Below are 14,194 nucleotides of genomic sequence, written 5' to 3' on the forward strand. Positions count from 1 at the left end.
TGGTAAGAGTGTTTCTGATTAATTGGATGTTGGATTTATATTTAATGTTTTGTGTTTTTCATCTTTTGAAGTAATCATATGAATTTAATAATTTAATTTGTTAATATGGTCAATTATTTTGATAGATTATTTAGCATTTAATCATCCTAGCACTCCTGGTCTAAACTCAACTTGGACATGCTGAGTTTTTTCAAACTGTGGATTCCTTTTGTTAAGATTTTATTTAGAATATTTGCTCTTATCTGTGAACAATGTTGGTGTTTAATTTTGTGTTTTTAACTGTCTGTTTCTGGTTTGATACAAAGTTTTTGAAGCTAGTGGTTTCATGATTTGAGTTGGGGAGATTCTCCTCTTTTTTTATTAGACTTGAAAGAATCTGCATATTTTCTCTTAAATGTTTGGTCTCATGTCTTTCTCTTCAACAGGAGTAGAAGGTATATTTTGATTAAATTTTTGTTTTTGACTGTTGGCCTGTTTATTTTTCTGATTATTCTCAGGCCAAGGTTAATTTATATTCTGTTAAAATTACATATTTAATCTATGTTTTAAAAAATTTATTGATCTAAAGTTTTTCCTGCTATTATCTTAGTTTTAAAAATTTTATTTGTATCCCTAGTTATATATATGTCTTTATTTTATTTGTGGTTTTACTTAGGTAGTTCTTTTATCATTTGCTCTTTATTATATATACCAAAACTTTTATTTTCAAGACATAATTTATTTTTATTATTTTTATTAAAGTATAGTTGATTTATAGTATTACATTAGTATCAAGTGTGTACAATGTAGTAATTCAGTATGTGAATCACTGTATTGATTTATCTTCAATATTCATATATTGTCATCTTATTTCACTCCTGTTTGTCTTCTTGTTCTGTTATTCAAGACATTTCATCAACTTTCTCTTGCCACTCTCATATTTAATTTTTTATTTCAGCTAATATATTTTTAATTTGTGAAATCTCTTTTGCTTCTCAGAACATACCTTTTAGCACTGCTTTTGTTTCTCCGATAAAGTATTTTGTTGTGTCCTTCTGAAAATGTTAAATAAGTATCTTTGGAAAGATCTTAATATATTCCCTTCACTGTATCTGATTCTTCTGTATTATTCTGTTATCTGTTTATTGTGTTGAGATGTCTCTTTCCATGTTAGTGGTTTTACTCAAATACTTGGTGATCCTTTCTGTCAATTGTGACCATGATTGAAATTTGTTTTTGTTGTTGTTGTTCAGTCCTTAGTCATGTCTATGTCTGACTCTTTGCAGCCCCATGGATTACAGCATGCCAGGATCCCTGTCCTTCACTGTCTCCTAGAAAGTGAAAGTGAAAGTTGCTCAGTCGTGTCCAACCTTTGCGACCCCATGGACTGTATAGTCCATGGAATTCTCCAGGCCAGAATAATGGAGTGGGTAGTGGTTCCCTTCTCCAGTGGATCTTCCCAACCCAGGGAAGGAACCCGAGTCTCCTGCATTGTAGGTGGATTCTTTACTAGCTGAGCCACAAGGGAAGCCCAAGAATATTTGAGTGGGTAGCCTATCCCACTCTGGCAGAGTTTGCTCAAATTCATGTCCGTTGAGTTGGTGCTGCTCTCTAACCATCTCATCCTCCGCTGCCCCTTTTTCCTTTTGGCTTCAGTTTTTCCCAGCATCAGGGTCTTTCCCAGTGAGTTGGCTCTTCACATCAGGTGGCCATTAATGGACATTGTATGCTTGACATACTAATAAACTGTTTAGAAACCTTGTAGTATGTATGTGTGGTGAGATGAGATAGGTTGGGTGGTGGGCTTTATTTAGTAGGGTGATAAAGCTGGGTAATATGGTAAAGCTGACTTTATTAGGGTAAGCTTATTTTTTTCAACGTAAAACACTGACCTGTCCATATCTAAATCTTTGTTCTTGAAATGCTGAATTCCCCAGGGGAAAATCCTTCAGTTTCGAGGTGGGGTGCTCTAAGACTTATTGTCAATATCCTGTGAGGTGTGCTGATATTCTTTTACCTGTCCCTCACTTAAAAAAAAATTATTATTATAGCACACCCCCAACCCTACTTCATCTCTTTAACTCTTTCTAGGAAGTAATCCTTCAGCCTTCTGCTCAGGTGGAGGAAAGGTTCTAATTGTGTGATGTCTCTTAAAATTTTTCAAGCACCTCTATTTTGTTAGATTAATCATTCACTCTTAGGTTCACGAGTACTTACTACCCACTTTGCTGAATACGTCTGGCATTCTGATTGATAAACTGACATTTAGGTTGTTCCCTCTGCCTCAGGCATCTCCTGTGCATTCAATAATACATCAGCATTCTCCTATGTGCTAAGTCACATAGAAATCAATAACAACTTACTAAACTGCTTTCCAGATTTCAAAATTTTGTCACAGACATTCTTTTGCGCTTGTCTCCTATTTCCTTTTGCTATGGAAGTGAGGCTATTCTTAAATGTAGTAGAGTTTTAGGAAAAAGTCAGAAATAATGCAATGTAAAATCTGTGTTTTGTCAGAATTCTCTCTACTCTGAACTTACATTTAACAGAATTTCTATACCTTTTATTTATTTGTTTTAAATTGTGGTTAGGATTAGCTGGCATGTTTAGCTTCACACTGAGCAGAAGAAGTGAGTTTCATTTTCTTAATTTATTTTATAAAAATATTACTGCTTTTTTTTGCTCAACACTTCTAATATCTAGTTGCTTCTGCCTGTATTTATGTTTTATTTTATTTCCCTAGTATTTGTTATTGCTAGACTCTGTGTCATTAGCCATGCCTCTAAGTATTGCTCTTGTCTGGAAATCACCTACGCTGTTCTCCTATTGCCTACCTGGGAGCAGGAACTGTTGGGGAGGGCTCTTTCTCCTGGGCTAATAAACCCTGTTACTTTGTCCTGGCATTTATCATTATCTTATTTTCCTCCATCTCTGAGTATGAAGCAACTTTTGTGCTACTCCCAAGTTTCAAGCCTAGACTTTCCTTTTGATTCCTACATACTTCTAAGATACCTTATCAATCCAATTGCATTTGTTGGAAGTCTCTTTTCATGCCTCACAGTTGCTCAACATGGCTCATAGTCTCTAGTGGACTAGATAAAAATATTCCATTTTTAAAAGCACTGGCTATATAATCCTAATTTTAAACTCTTTTCTTTCACTTCTCGTATTTGGTACAGGGGTAGGGTTGGCAAGTGTGGAGAAGAAAAATGTTGTAGGTACTCATTTTATTATTGTTGCTGTTCAGTTGGTAAGTTGTGCCTGACTGTGACCCCATGGACTGCAGCCTTCCAGGCTTCCCTGTCCTTCACTGTCTCCTGGCATTTGCACTGGGCTATAGTGAACATGAAAAAGACAAAGTTTCTTCTGTATAATTTTCTGAAATGTTTTTCAAAGAATCAGTATTACTTAAAAAAAAATAAATTTATTTATTTTAATTGGAGGTTAATTACTTTACAATGTTGTATTGGTTTTGCCTTCATCAACATGTGTCTGCCACAGGTGTACACGTGTTCCCCATCCTGAACACTCTTCCCTCCTCCCTCCCCATACCATCCCTCTGGGTCGTCCCAGTGCACCAGCCCCAAGCATCCAGTATCATGCATTGAATCTGGGCTGGTGATTTATTTCATATATGATATTATACATATTTCAATGCCATTCTCCCAAATCATCCCACCCTCTCCCTCTCCCACAGAGTCCAAAAGACTGTTCTATATATCTGTGTCTCTTTTGCTGTCTTGCATACAGGGTTATTGTTACCATCTTTCTAAATTCCATATATATGCGTTAGTATACTGTATTGGTGTTTTGCTTTCTGATTTACTTCACTCTGTACAATCGGCTCCAGTTTCATCCACCTCATTAGAACTGATCCAAATATATTCTTTTTAATGGCTGAGTAATACTCCATTGTGTATATGTACCACAGCTTTCTTATCCATTCATCTGCTGATGGCATCTAGGTTGCTTCCATGTCCTGGCTATTATAAACAGTGCTGCGATGAACATTGGGGTACACGTGTCTCTTTCAATTCTGGTTTCCTCCATGTGTATGCCCAGCAGTGGGAATGCTGGGTCATAAGGCAGTTCTATTTCCAGTTTTTTAAGGAATTTCCACACTGTTCTCCATAGTGGTTGTACTAGTTTGCATTCCCACCAACAGTGTAGGAGGGTTCCCTTTTCTCCACACCCTCTCCAGCATTTATTGCTTGTAGACTTTTGGATAGCAGCCATTCTGACTGGCGTGAAATGGTACCTCATTGTGGTTTTGATTTGCATTTCTCTGATGAGTGATGTTGAGCATCTTTTCATGTGTTTGATAGCCATCTGTTAGTCTTCTTTGGAGAAACGTCTTTTTAGTTCTTTGGCCCATTTTTTGATTGGGTCGTTTATTTTTCTGGAATTGAGCTGCAGGAGTTGCTTGTATATTTTTGAGATTAGTTGTTTGTCAGTTGCTTCATTTGCTATTATTTTCTCCCATTCTGAAGGCTGTCTTTTCATCTTGCTTATAGTTTCCTTTGTTGTGCAGAAGGTTTTAAGTTTAATTAGGTCCCATTTGTTTATTTTTGCTTTTATTTCCAATATTCTGGGAGGTGGGTCATAGAGGATCTTGCTGTGATGTATGTCGGAGAGTGTTTTGCCTATGTTCTCTTCTAGGAGTTTTATAGTTTCTGGTCTTACATTTAGATCTTTAATCCGTTTGAGTTTATTTCTGTGTATGGTGTTGAAAGTGTTCTAGTTTCATTCTTTTACAAGTGGTTGACCAATTTTCCCAAGATCAAACACAAAGAAAAAATATTAAAAGAACGCATGTACACCTGTGGTGGATTCATGTCAATCTATGCCAAAACCAATACAGAATTGTAAAGTAAAAATTAAAAATAAATAAATAAATAAATAAAAAGAAAAAAAAAAACTTCAAAAAAAAAAATAAATAAAAGCAGCAAAGGAAAAACAACAAATAACACACAAGGGAATTCCCATAAGGATAACAGCTGGTCTTTCAATAGAAACTCTTCAAGCCAGGAGGGAATGGCAAAACATACTTAAAGTGATGAAAGAAAATAACCTACAGCCCAGATTACTGTACCCAGCAAGGATCTCATTCAAATACGAAGGAGAAATCAAAAGCTTTACAGACAAGCAAAAGCTGAGAGAATTCAGCACCACCAAACCAGCTCTCCAACAAATGCTAAAGGATATTCTCTAGACAGGAAACACAAAAAGGGTGTATAAACTCGAACCCAAAACAATAAAGTAAATGGCAACAGGATCATACTTATCAATAATTACCTTAAACATAAATAGGTTGAATGCCCCAACCAAAAGGCAAAGACTGGCTGAATGGATACAAAAACAAGACCCCTATATATGTTGTCTACAAGAGACTCACCTCAAAACAGGGGACACATACAGACTGAAAGTGAAGGGCTGAAGAAGATATTCCACACAAACAGAAACCAAAAGAAAGCAGGAGTAGTAATACTCATATCAGATAAAATAGACTTTAAAACAAAGGCTGTGAAAAGAGACAAAGAAGGACACTACATAATGATCAAAGGATCAATCCAAGAAGAAGATATAACAATTATAAATATATACGCACCCAACATAGGAGCACCGCAATATGTAAGGCAAATGCTAACAAGTATGAAAGGGGAAATTAACAACAACACAATAATAGTGGGAGACTTTAATACCCCACTCACAGCTATGGACAGATCAACTAAACAGAAAATTACAAGGTAACACAAACTTTAAATGATACAATAGACCAGTTAGACCTAATTGGTATCTATAGGACATTTCACCCCAAAACAATGAATTTCACCTTTTTCTCAAGTGCACGATATTACTTTTATAACCAGAAAAATGCCAGTTCACATACTACTATTTTAGAATAAAAGAATAAAAGGAGAAATAAGGGACTTTCTTCTCAGATACTTTGCCATTTCAGCCAGTTTGGAGCATCACTCACTCACGCATGCAGCATTCCTTATGGCATCCACATCGCCCATATTTTTCCTAAGTTTAGTGGGTCACACCAGGAATAACTCAGAGCTCTACTTTGCTTTTGATATTTAGTCAAAACCTGCTGCGGAATTGCTACTTTGGTTTTCAGTCTCTACAAAGTTGATGGCTCAAATTCTTGTATGCTATATTTTGGCATCTCTGAATTTGTAGGTTAACAATGATCATGTAACAGCATAGGTTATTATCTCTAGTCAGTCTAACATCAGTACTCTGAATAAAGCAAGAGTACTGTTTGTATATTTATGTGTTCAATATACATATGTTTGAATTACATTTATGTTTTCAAATGCAGTCAATCGTTCTGTCTGTGAATTACACTGAAATAGCTTTATACGCTTTAGATTCTATAAATTCTATTAAGAATATAAATTCTATTACATTCTATTCATAAAATTCTATTAAGTGAAGAATATATTTTATTATTATAAAAGTAAAATACAAGAATAAATAATGATAATTGTGAGAGTTGTTCATTTTCTGGACAAATTTAAGAGTTTTAAATAGTTAAATAGGAAAATAATGCTTCATATAAATATTGAAATTTGTTGGTTATTAGATAGTTTTAGGAAGAACATTGTAGACTTATAAAGCCAAAGTTTAAATGTATAAAAAAGAATAGTGGAAATTAACTATTAGAATTCTAACATTTGTAAAATTATGTGGTGTTCTTTATTTATAATACTAAATATAAACAACTTTTAAGCATGGTATTTTTAGCTTCTTAATTCCGCTTAATCCATGAATCTCATCAAATTTTACACACAAGTTACAGCATGATTTCAAATTGTGTAGGAAAATATACAGTATACATTATTTTAATATGTACCTAATAAAGAATATAAAGAAAAGAAAGTGTTAGAGAAAAATGAGATGTTACTCTCAAGATATTTTGCTCCTCTACAAATCAGTTTATCAGTTGAAAAGTGAGTATCTACTGAGTACCCCAAGTGTGTGTTTTAGTGACTGCTAGAGTAATGTAGCAGCCACGATGAAGACTAAATGTCCTTTCTCTGAAGTGTCAAGTGTTTAAATATGATTACCAAATGTTTAATAATAAAATTCCAATGTTATTAAGTTTTCAAATAGCATTTTAATTTTATTTCACTATCCCAGATACACAATCTAATGATGTTAAGCTGAGGCATTGGGCTTCAGTTAAATATTTTAATTTTCAGTTATTGAGTATTTGGTCAAAATACATTGTAGATGCTCCTCTCTCCACTAATATTACTTCAATAAAATGAAATAGGGCAGATCAAGCTAGAATGAAAACATCAGAATGCACTGCCTGTAGTAAGGGTAAGTATTATTTGTCAATGTTTCATTTGTATGTGAATACACACAGACACAGAGAAGATGTATACGTGCATACTGGCTTATGTTACAATATGCATTTCCTATTGAGGTTCATCATGGATCATGGTAAAGAGTTTGAATTTCACTGAATGAAGAGGGAAAGTTTTTGATGTAGAGCAAGATAGGCATTAAATTGCTAATGAAAGATAGTAATACAGAGTTTAGAAGGGTTTTTTGTTTTTTTAATGAGACTTGCACATTTAAGGAAGAATACAGCAGTAATTAGAACTTAAAAAGAAGTGGGAGGAAGGTAGAAGTCAAAAATTAATTAGTGAAATAATATAAAATGGCCTGGAAAAATTGGAAAGGTAAGAAATAGGGATAATGTTAGCCAATAATAATAGGGATAATGATGTATTATATTAACTTCCTATGGTTGCCACAACAATTCCACTCTGTTAATTCTACTCTAGTTGATTTTTTCAATAGCCTAATGGGAAAGATGGTTGACATTGATAGCCTCCTATCATAGATAAGGAAAGATTTCCTTACTATCTTAGGAACACATAGTTGGGAAAGTTATACATAGTTGGGAAAATTAAGGTGTGTCTTAAATTCAAATCTCAAGATTTTGCATTCTTCCCAACAAAGGAGACGAGTTGGGAAATGAAGGGTGGAGCCCATATGTCTGGGGAAACTAAGTACAACAATCACTTTCTGTACTCATGAGCTGTTTGAAGCACTGTGAAGTGAAGTGAAGTTGTTCAGTCGTGTCTGACTCTTTGCGGCCCCATAGACTGGGGCCTACCAGGCTCCTTGGGATTAAAGTGATAGCATGCAGACAGAAAGGCAGAATCATAAATATCTGTGGTTTGCACACAGTACTATATTTAAAATGGAAAAACCTACTGTATAGCACATGGAACTCTGCTCAATGTTATGTGGCAGCCTGGATGGGAGGGGAGTTTGGAGGAGAATGGATACATGTATATTTATGGCTGAGTCCCTTCACTGTTCACCTGAAACTATTACAACATTGTTAATCGACTATACTCCAGTACAAAATAAAAAGTTAAAGAAAAAAAAAATCTCCGTGGCAGTATCCTCCTCAGATGGATGACACTGAATTCTCTGATATAATTAGAAGTTTACAGAGATTATATTGCTTTTCTTACTCCAATAAAAATAAAGAATATTTGTCCCTGATTTGTCATTTACAAAGGATTTTCACACTTACTGTCTCATATGTTTGTCAGGAGAAACTGACATATTTTGTAGATGAAACATCTACAAAATGTCATTTGTTTTATCTACATGTTTTGCAGAGAAAACTTAGGCTTAGAGAAGCTAAATAAACATTTAAATATATGAGGTGAATAAAAAGTAAAGCCAGGACTCAGAATGCAGTCTTTTTTTTACAGTGCTTATGTTAAAGTGAATACACTTTGCCTTGCTGGCCTCCAAACACTACTTGCTACTATTTTCAGTAACTAACTTTGCAGATACAGATTATTATTAGTAAACTTGAATAGACAGAGCAACATTTTTGAAGCTATAGTCTAAAATTGAAAAGTACTGAGTAAGAGAGGCCATTAACAAACAGTGGGTACCTTTATTTTTGGGTTCTCTTGGATTCCACCATGCTGCTGCTGCTAAGTCACTTCAGTCGTGTCCAACTCTGTGCGACCCCATAGACGGCAGCCCACCAGGCTCTCCCGTCCCTGGGATTCTCCAGGCAAGAACACTGGAGTAGGTTGTCATTTCCTTCTCCAGTGCATGAAAGTGAAAAGTGAAAGTGGAGTTGCTCAGTCGTGTCTGACTCTTTGCGACCCCATGCACTGCAGCCTACCAAGCTCTTCTGTCCATGGGATTTTCCAGGCAAGAGTACTGGAGTGGGGTGTCATTGCCTTCTCCAGGATTCCACCATAAATTTTGAAAAATACTCAGATGTGGGTAAGATTGAACCACAATGGGCTATTTATGAAATTACAATATTTGAACATAGTCCTAATTTTTGAGATTATTAATAACATGAATGAGAACACAGCCTCTGAAAATGCCACCACTTGGTACAACTGAAACATTAATGAAGACTAATGAAGTCCACCTAATGAAGACTTCATCTGGTTATGACATCACTCTTTCATTTCAAGCTTTCATTTTTAAAGACATCATAGGAAATGCTTGGTCTATAATAATGTATGTGCGAGTTTGGAGGTAGGAGAGTGAGGGGTGACTTCTTCATTAGAAAGTTCATAAAAGGGAGATGCTTTTAGTTTGGTGTTTTAAAAGGAATACACTTTGGTTGAATAGGCAGTGAGGGTGGCAGTAAACGATTTCCATGAAGTGACAGTAAGCTGTAGAAACACACGAGAATATGAAATAGAAAGCAAGAAGTCACAAGCCACTACGTGTTCTGTGTGGAACTGATTGACAGGCTCGTGGAAGGCACTGGAAGTAGAGATGACTAGTGAAAGATGGCATATTAATTCAGATCCTGGAGGTCTGAAATGATAGGGTTGACGGTTTAAATCTTTTTCTTTTTTTGAGTCACTGAGTTACCATACAATACTTTCCTTACCCATCCACTTCTTTCCAGTCCTCTCACCTGACTAATCCTTTCTGTAGATTCTCTCTTGTCCTCCCATTCACTATCTATTTTTATCCATTCTGCAAGCATCTCCAAAGGCAATACTATTTTTTTTAACTGAGTGAACTATTTACATATATTATCACTAACAATCTTTGTACATTCTTGAAATATAAATGCCAATATGATTACTTGGTGCTACCTCTTTAATTAAATTATCAAGGAATTTTAATCATTTTCCAAAAATGTTTTTCTTACATATTCCTGAAAACTTAAATTCCAGGTTGGCCATATACATGAAAAAGATCTAGATTTCAGGAGTTGATAAATTATATAAATGCTTATTATCATTGACAGCTATTTATTTATGGTGCTTAAGATGCAAAGAACTTGAATTGTCCACAAAATAATGACTTCAATTGGATGTCAAGCTTTTATAACTCTAAATGGATAAAAGGGAGCTTCATGTTGAAAAAGAGTGTTCTAGAATGTATTTAAAGTTTAATGCTATTAGAGCTAATCAGTGAATATAGTAAAGTTGTGGGATATAAAATCAACACACAGAAATCTCTTGCATTCCTATACACTAATAATGAGAATGTAGAAAAAGAAATTAAGGAAACAATTCCATTCACCATTGCAACGAAAAGAATAAAATACTTGGGAATATATCTACCTAAAGAAACTAAAGGCCTGTATATAGAAAACTATAAAAACTGATGAAAGAAATCAAAGAGGACACTAATAGATGGTGAAATACACATGTTCATGGATCGGAAGAATCAATATAGTGAAAATGAGTATACTACACCACACAACCTACAGATTCAATGCAATCCCTATCAAGCTACCAGCGGTATTTTTCACAGAGCTAGAACAACTAATTTCACAATTTGTATGGAAATACAAAAAACCTCGAATAGCCAAAGCAATCTTGAGAAAGAAGAATGGAACTGGAGGAATCAACCTGCATGACTTCAGGCTCTACTACAAAGCCACAGTCATTAAGACAGTATGGTACTGGCACAAAGACAGAAATATAGATCAATGGATCTAAATAGAAAGCCCAGAGATAAATCCACACACATATGGACACCTTATCTTCGACAAAGGAGGCAAGAATATACAATGGATTAAAGACAATCTCTTTAACAAGTGGTGCTGGGAAAACTGGTCAACCACTTGTGAAAGAATGAAACTAGAACACTTTCTAACACCATTCACAAAAATAAACTCAAAATGGATTAAAGATTTAAATGTAAGACCAGAAACTACAAAACTCCTAGAGGAGAACATAGGCAAAACACTCTCCGACATAAATCACAGCAGGATCCTCTATGATCCACCTCCCAGAATACTGGAAATAAAAGCAAAAATAAACAAATGAGATCTAATAAAAATTAAAAGCTTCTGCACAACAAAGGAAACTATGAGCAAGATGAAAAGACAGCCTTCAGAAAGGGAGAAAATAATAGCAAATGAAGCAACTGACAAACAATTAATCTCAAAAATATATAAGCAACGTATGCAGCTCAATTCCAGAAAAATAAATGACCCAATCAAAAAATGGGCCAAAGAACTAAAAAGACATTTCTCCAAAGAAGACATACAGATGGCTAACAAACACATGAAAAGATGCTCAACATCACTCATTATTAGAGAAAGGCAAATCAAAACCACAATGAGGTACCATTTCACACCAGTCAGAATGGCTACGATCCAAAAGTCTACAAGCAATAAATGCTGGAGAGATTGTGGAGAAAAGGGAACCCTCTAACCCTGTTGGTGGGAATGCAAACTAGTACAACCACTATGGAGAACAGTGCAGAGATTCCTTAAAAAACTGGAAATAGAACTGCCTTATGACCCAGCATTCCCACTGCTGGGCATACACACAGAGGAAACCAGAATTGAAACCTAGTGTTCATCGCAGCACTGTTTATAATAGCCAGGACATGGAAGAAACCTAAATGTCCATCAGCAAATGAATGGATAAGAAAGCTGTGGTACATATACACAATGGAATATTACTCAGCCATTAAAAAGAATACATTTGAATCAGTTCTAATGAGGTGGATGAAACTGGAGCCTATTATACAGAGTGCAGTAAGCCAGAAAGAAAAACACCAATACAGTATACTAACACATATATATGGAATTTAGAAAGATGGTAATGATAACCCTGTATGCGAGACAGCAAAAGAGACACAGATGTAAAGAACAGACTTTTTGATTCAGTGGGAGAGGGAGAAGGTGGGATGATTTGGGAGAATGGCATTGAAACATGTGTGCTATCATGTAAGAAATGAATCGCTAGTCTAGGTTTGATACAGGATACAGGATGCTTGGGGCTGGTGCACTGGGATGATCCAGAGAGATGATATGGGGAGGGTGATGGGAGGGGGTTCAGGGATGGGAACTCATATACACCTGTGGTGGATTCATGTCAATGTATGGCAAAACCAATACAGTATTGTAAAGTAAAAAAATAAAATAAATAAATAAAAATAAAGTAAAATAAATAAATAAAATAAAGTTTAGTACAGCCTTGAAGCAGCCTCCCCTCATTAATCCTTTCTACTATCTTGATCTCATTCTGTCCTAGGCTATGCATACAATCCATGTACTTCCTCAAATCAAGTTCTTTCTCTTATATTGATGCTCCATACCATCTATGCTGTCTTGTCAGAGGCAGGCTTGCTTGTACTTTGGAGCCCCTTTCTCCAGGGTCTGGATTTATAATCCTTTTATCTCCTCTACCCAACTACTGCATGGTAGGCTCCAGAATTTTAACTCTAGGTGCTGTTGGCACTGCTTTACTTTCTCTTCCCTATAGAATCTTCCAAGACCCTCTTTGTAACAGGCCCATCTTATCAGGAAAGCTTCCTGCCAATGGCCCGGAGCAGAGCATCCTTGGCCTCTTTGTTCCTCAGGGTGTACACCACAGGGTTCAGTAGTGGGGTGATGACAGTGTAGGTCACTGAGATCAGCTGATCCTCATCCTTGCTGTTCTCTGACTTGGGCTTGAGGTAGGCAATGGAGGCACAGCCATAGTGGACAATGACCACAGTGAGGTGGGAGGCGCAGGTGGCAAAGGCCTTCTTCCGGCCCTCGGCTGAAGCAATCTTGAGGATGGTGGAGATGATGAGGATGTAGGAAATGAAAACCAATCCCATGGGAACCAGGATCACCAGGACACTGATGATCAAAGTCAGGATCTCGTTGACAGTCGTGTCAATGCAGGAGAGCTTCATCACAGGCCGGATGTCACAGAAGAAGTGGGCCACCTTTGTGGCACAGAAAGGTAACCTGAATACAGACGTCACTTGTGTCATGGCCACAATCAGCCCGATGCTGCAGGCCCCCCACACCAGCTGGAGGCACACCCTCCTGTTCATGATGACTGTGTACCTCAAGGGATGGCAAATGGCCACATAGCGGTCGTAGCCCATCGCTGTGAGCAGGAAGCAGTTGTTGATGGCCAAAGTGATGAAGAAGAACATCTGTGTGGCACAACCTGCCAAAGAAATGGACTGACTCTGGCCTATGAGGTTGCAGAGCATCTTGGGTATAATGATGACTGTGTACACAGTCTCTGAAGCTGACAGCACGCTGAGGAAGAAATACATGGGGGTGTGGAGGTGATGGTCAAGGCTAATGATGGCCACAGTGATGATATTGCCTGCCAGGGTTAACATGTACAGTGCAGAAAACATGATAAAGAGGGTGAACTGATGCTCACAGAAGCTGGAGAAACCCTGGAAAGTAAACTCACTCACCAGAGTGTGATTCTCTTTCTTCATTAAGTCATAAATGGTATCTAAGAAAGCAAAAAAAAAAAAAATTCTATAAGGAATCTAGTTGGTTGATTTCTGTTATTAATAGACTGGGCAGATTCTTTTGGTTAATCTACTTCAGGGTTCTGCTGATTTATAGCCACACTCATGCTCATTTCTTTTGGGAATAGACAGAGGAGAAATGTTCTTTTCTCACTAAAGTGTGTGGTTTTTAGAGTCAAATGGTATAGACTCATATCCTACTTCTATCATACACTAACTTATCTTGGGCAAAGAATTACCATATCTAAGACCAATTTCCTTACATTTGTATTAATACAGTGGTGATAACAATATCACAGAATTGTTGATAGAAACATTTTAAATTAAGTATCATACTTAGAATTTGAACAATTATTGAATCCATTCAAGTTCAGTGGTGTCAGGCAGAGCTCTAGGCTCCATGTATACTCCATGTCCGACTCTTTGTGACCCCATGGACTATAGCCCAACAGGC

At 36.4% G+C, this 14,194-nt stretch overlaps 1 protein-coding gene across 1 annotated transcript in view; it reads right to left on the reverse strand.

The window, feature by feature from the left end:
* Positions 1 to 13,704, reverse strand: part of LOC120855604 (olfactory receptor 10J4-like) — a 75,267-nt gene extending 61,563 nt beyond the window's left edge. The window contains exon 1 of the mRNA XM_040230147.1: positions 13,211 to 13,704. Coding sequence (XP_040086081.1) covers positions 13,211 to 13,704 — 494 coding nt within the window. The remainder of the gene's footprint in view (positions 1 to 13,210) is intronic.
* Positions 13,705 to 14,194: the final 490 nt, after the last annotated feature.

Source organism: Oryx dammah, unplaced genomic scaffold, assembly GCF_014754425.2.
Source record: "Oryx dammah isolate SB20612 unplaced genomic scaffold, SCBI_Odam_1.1 HiC_scaffold_28, whole genome shotgun sequence".
Taxonomy (NCBI): Eukaryota; Metazoa; Chordata; class Mammalia; order Artiodactyla; family Bovidae; genus Oryx; species Oryx dammah.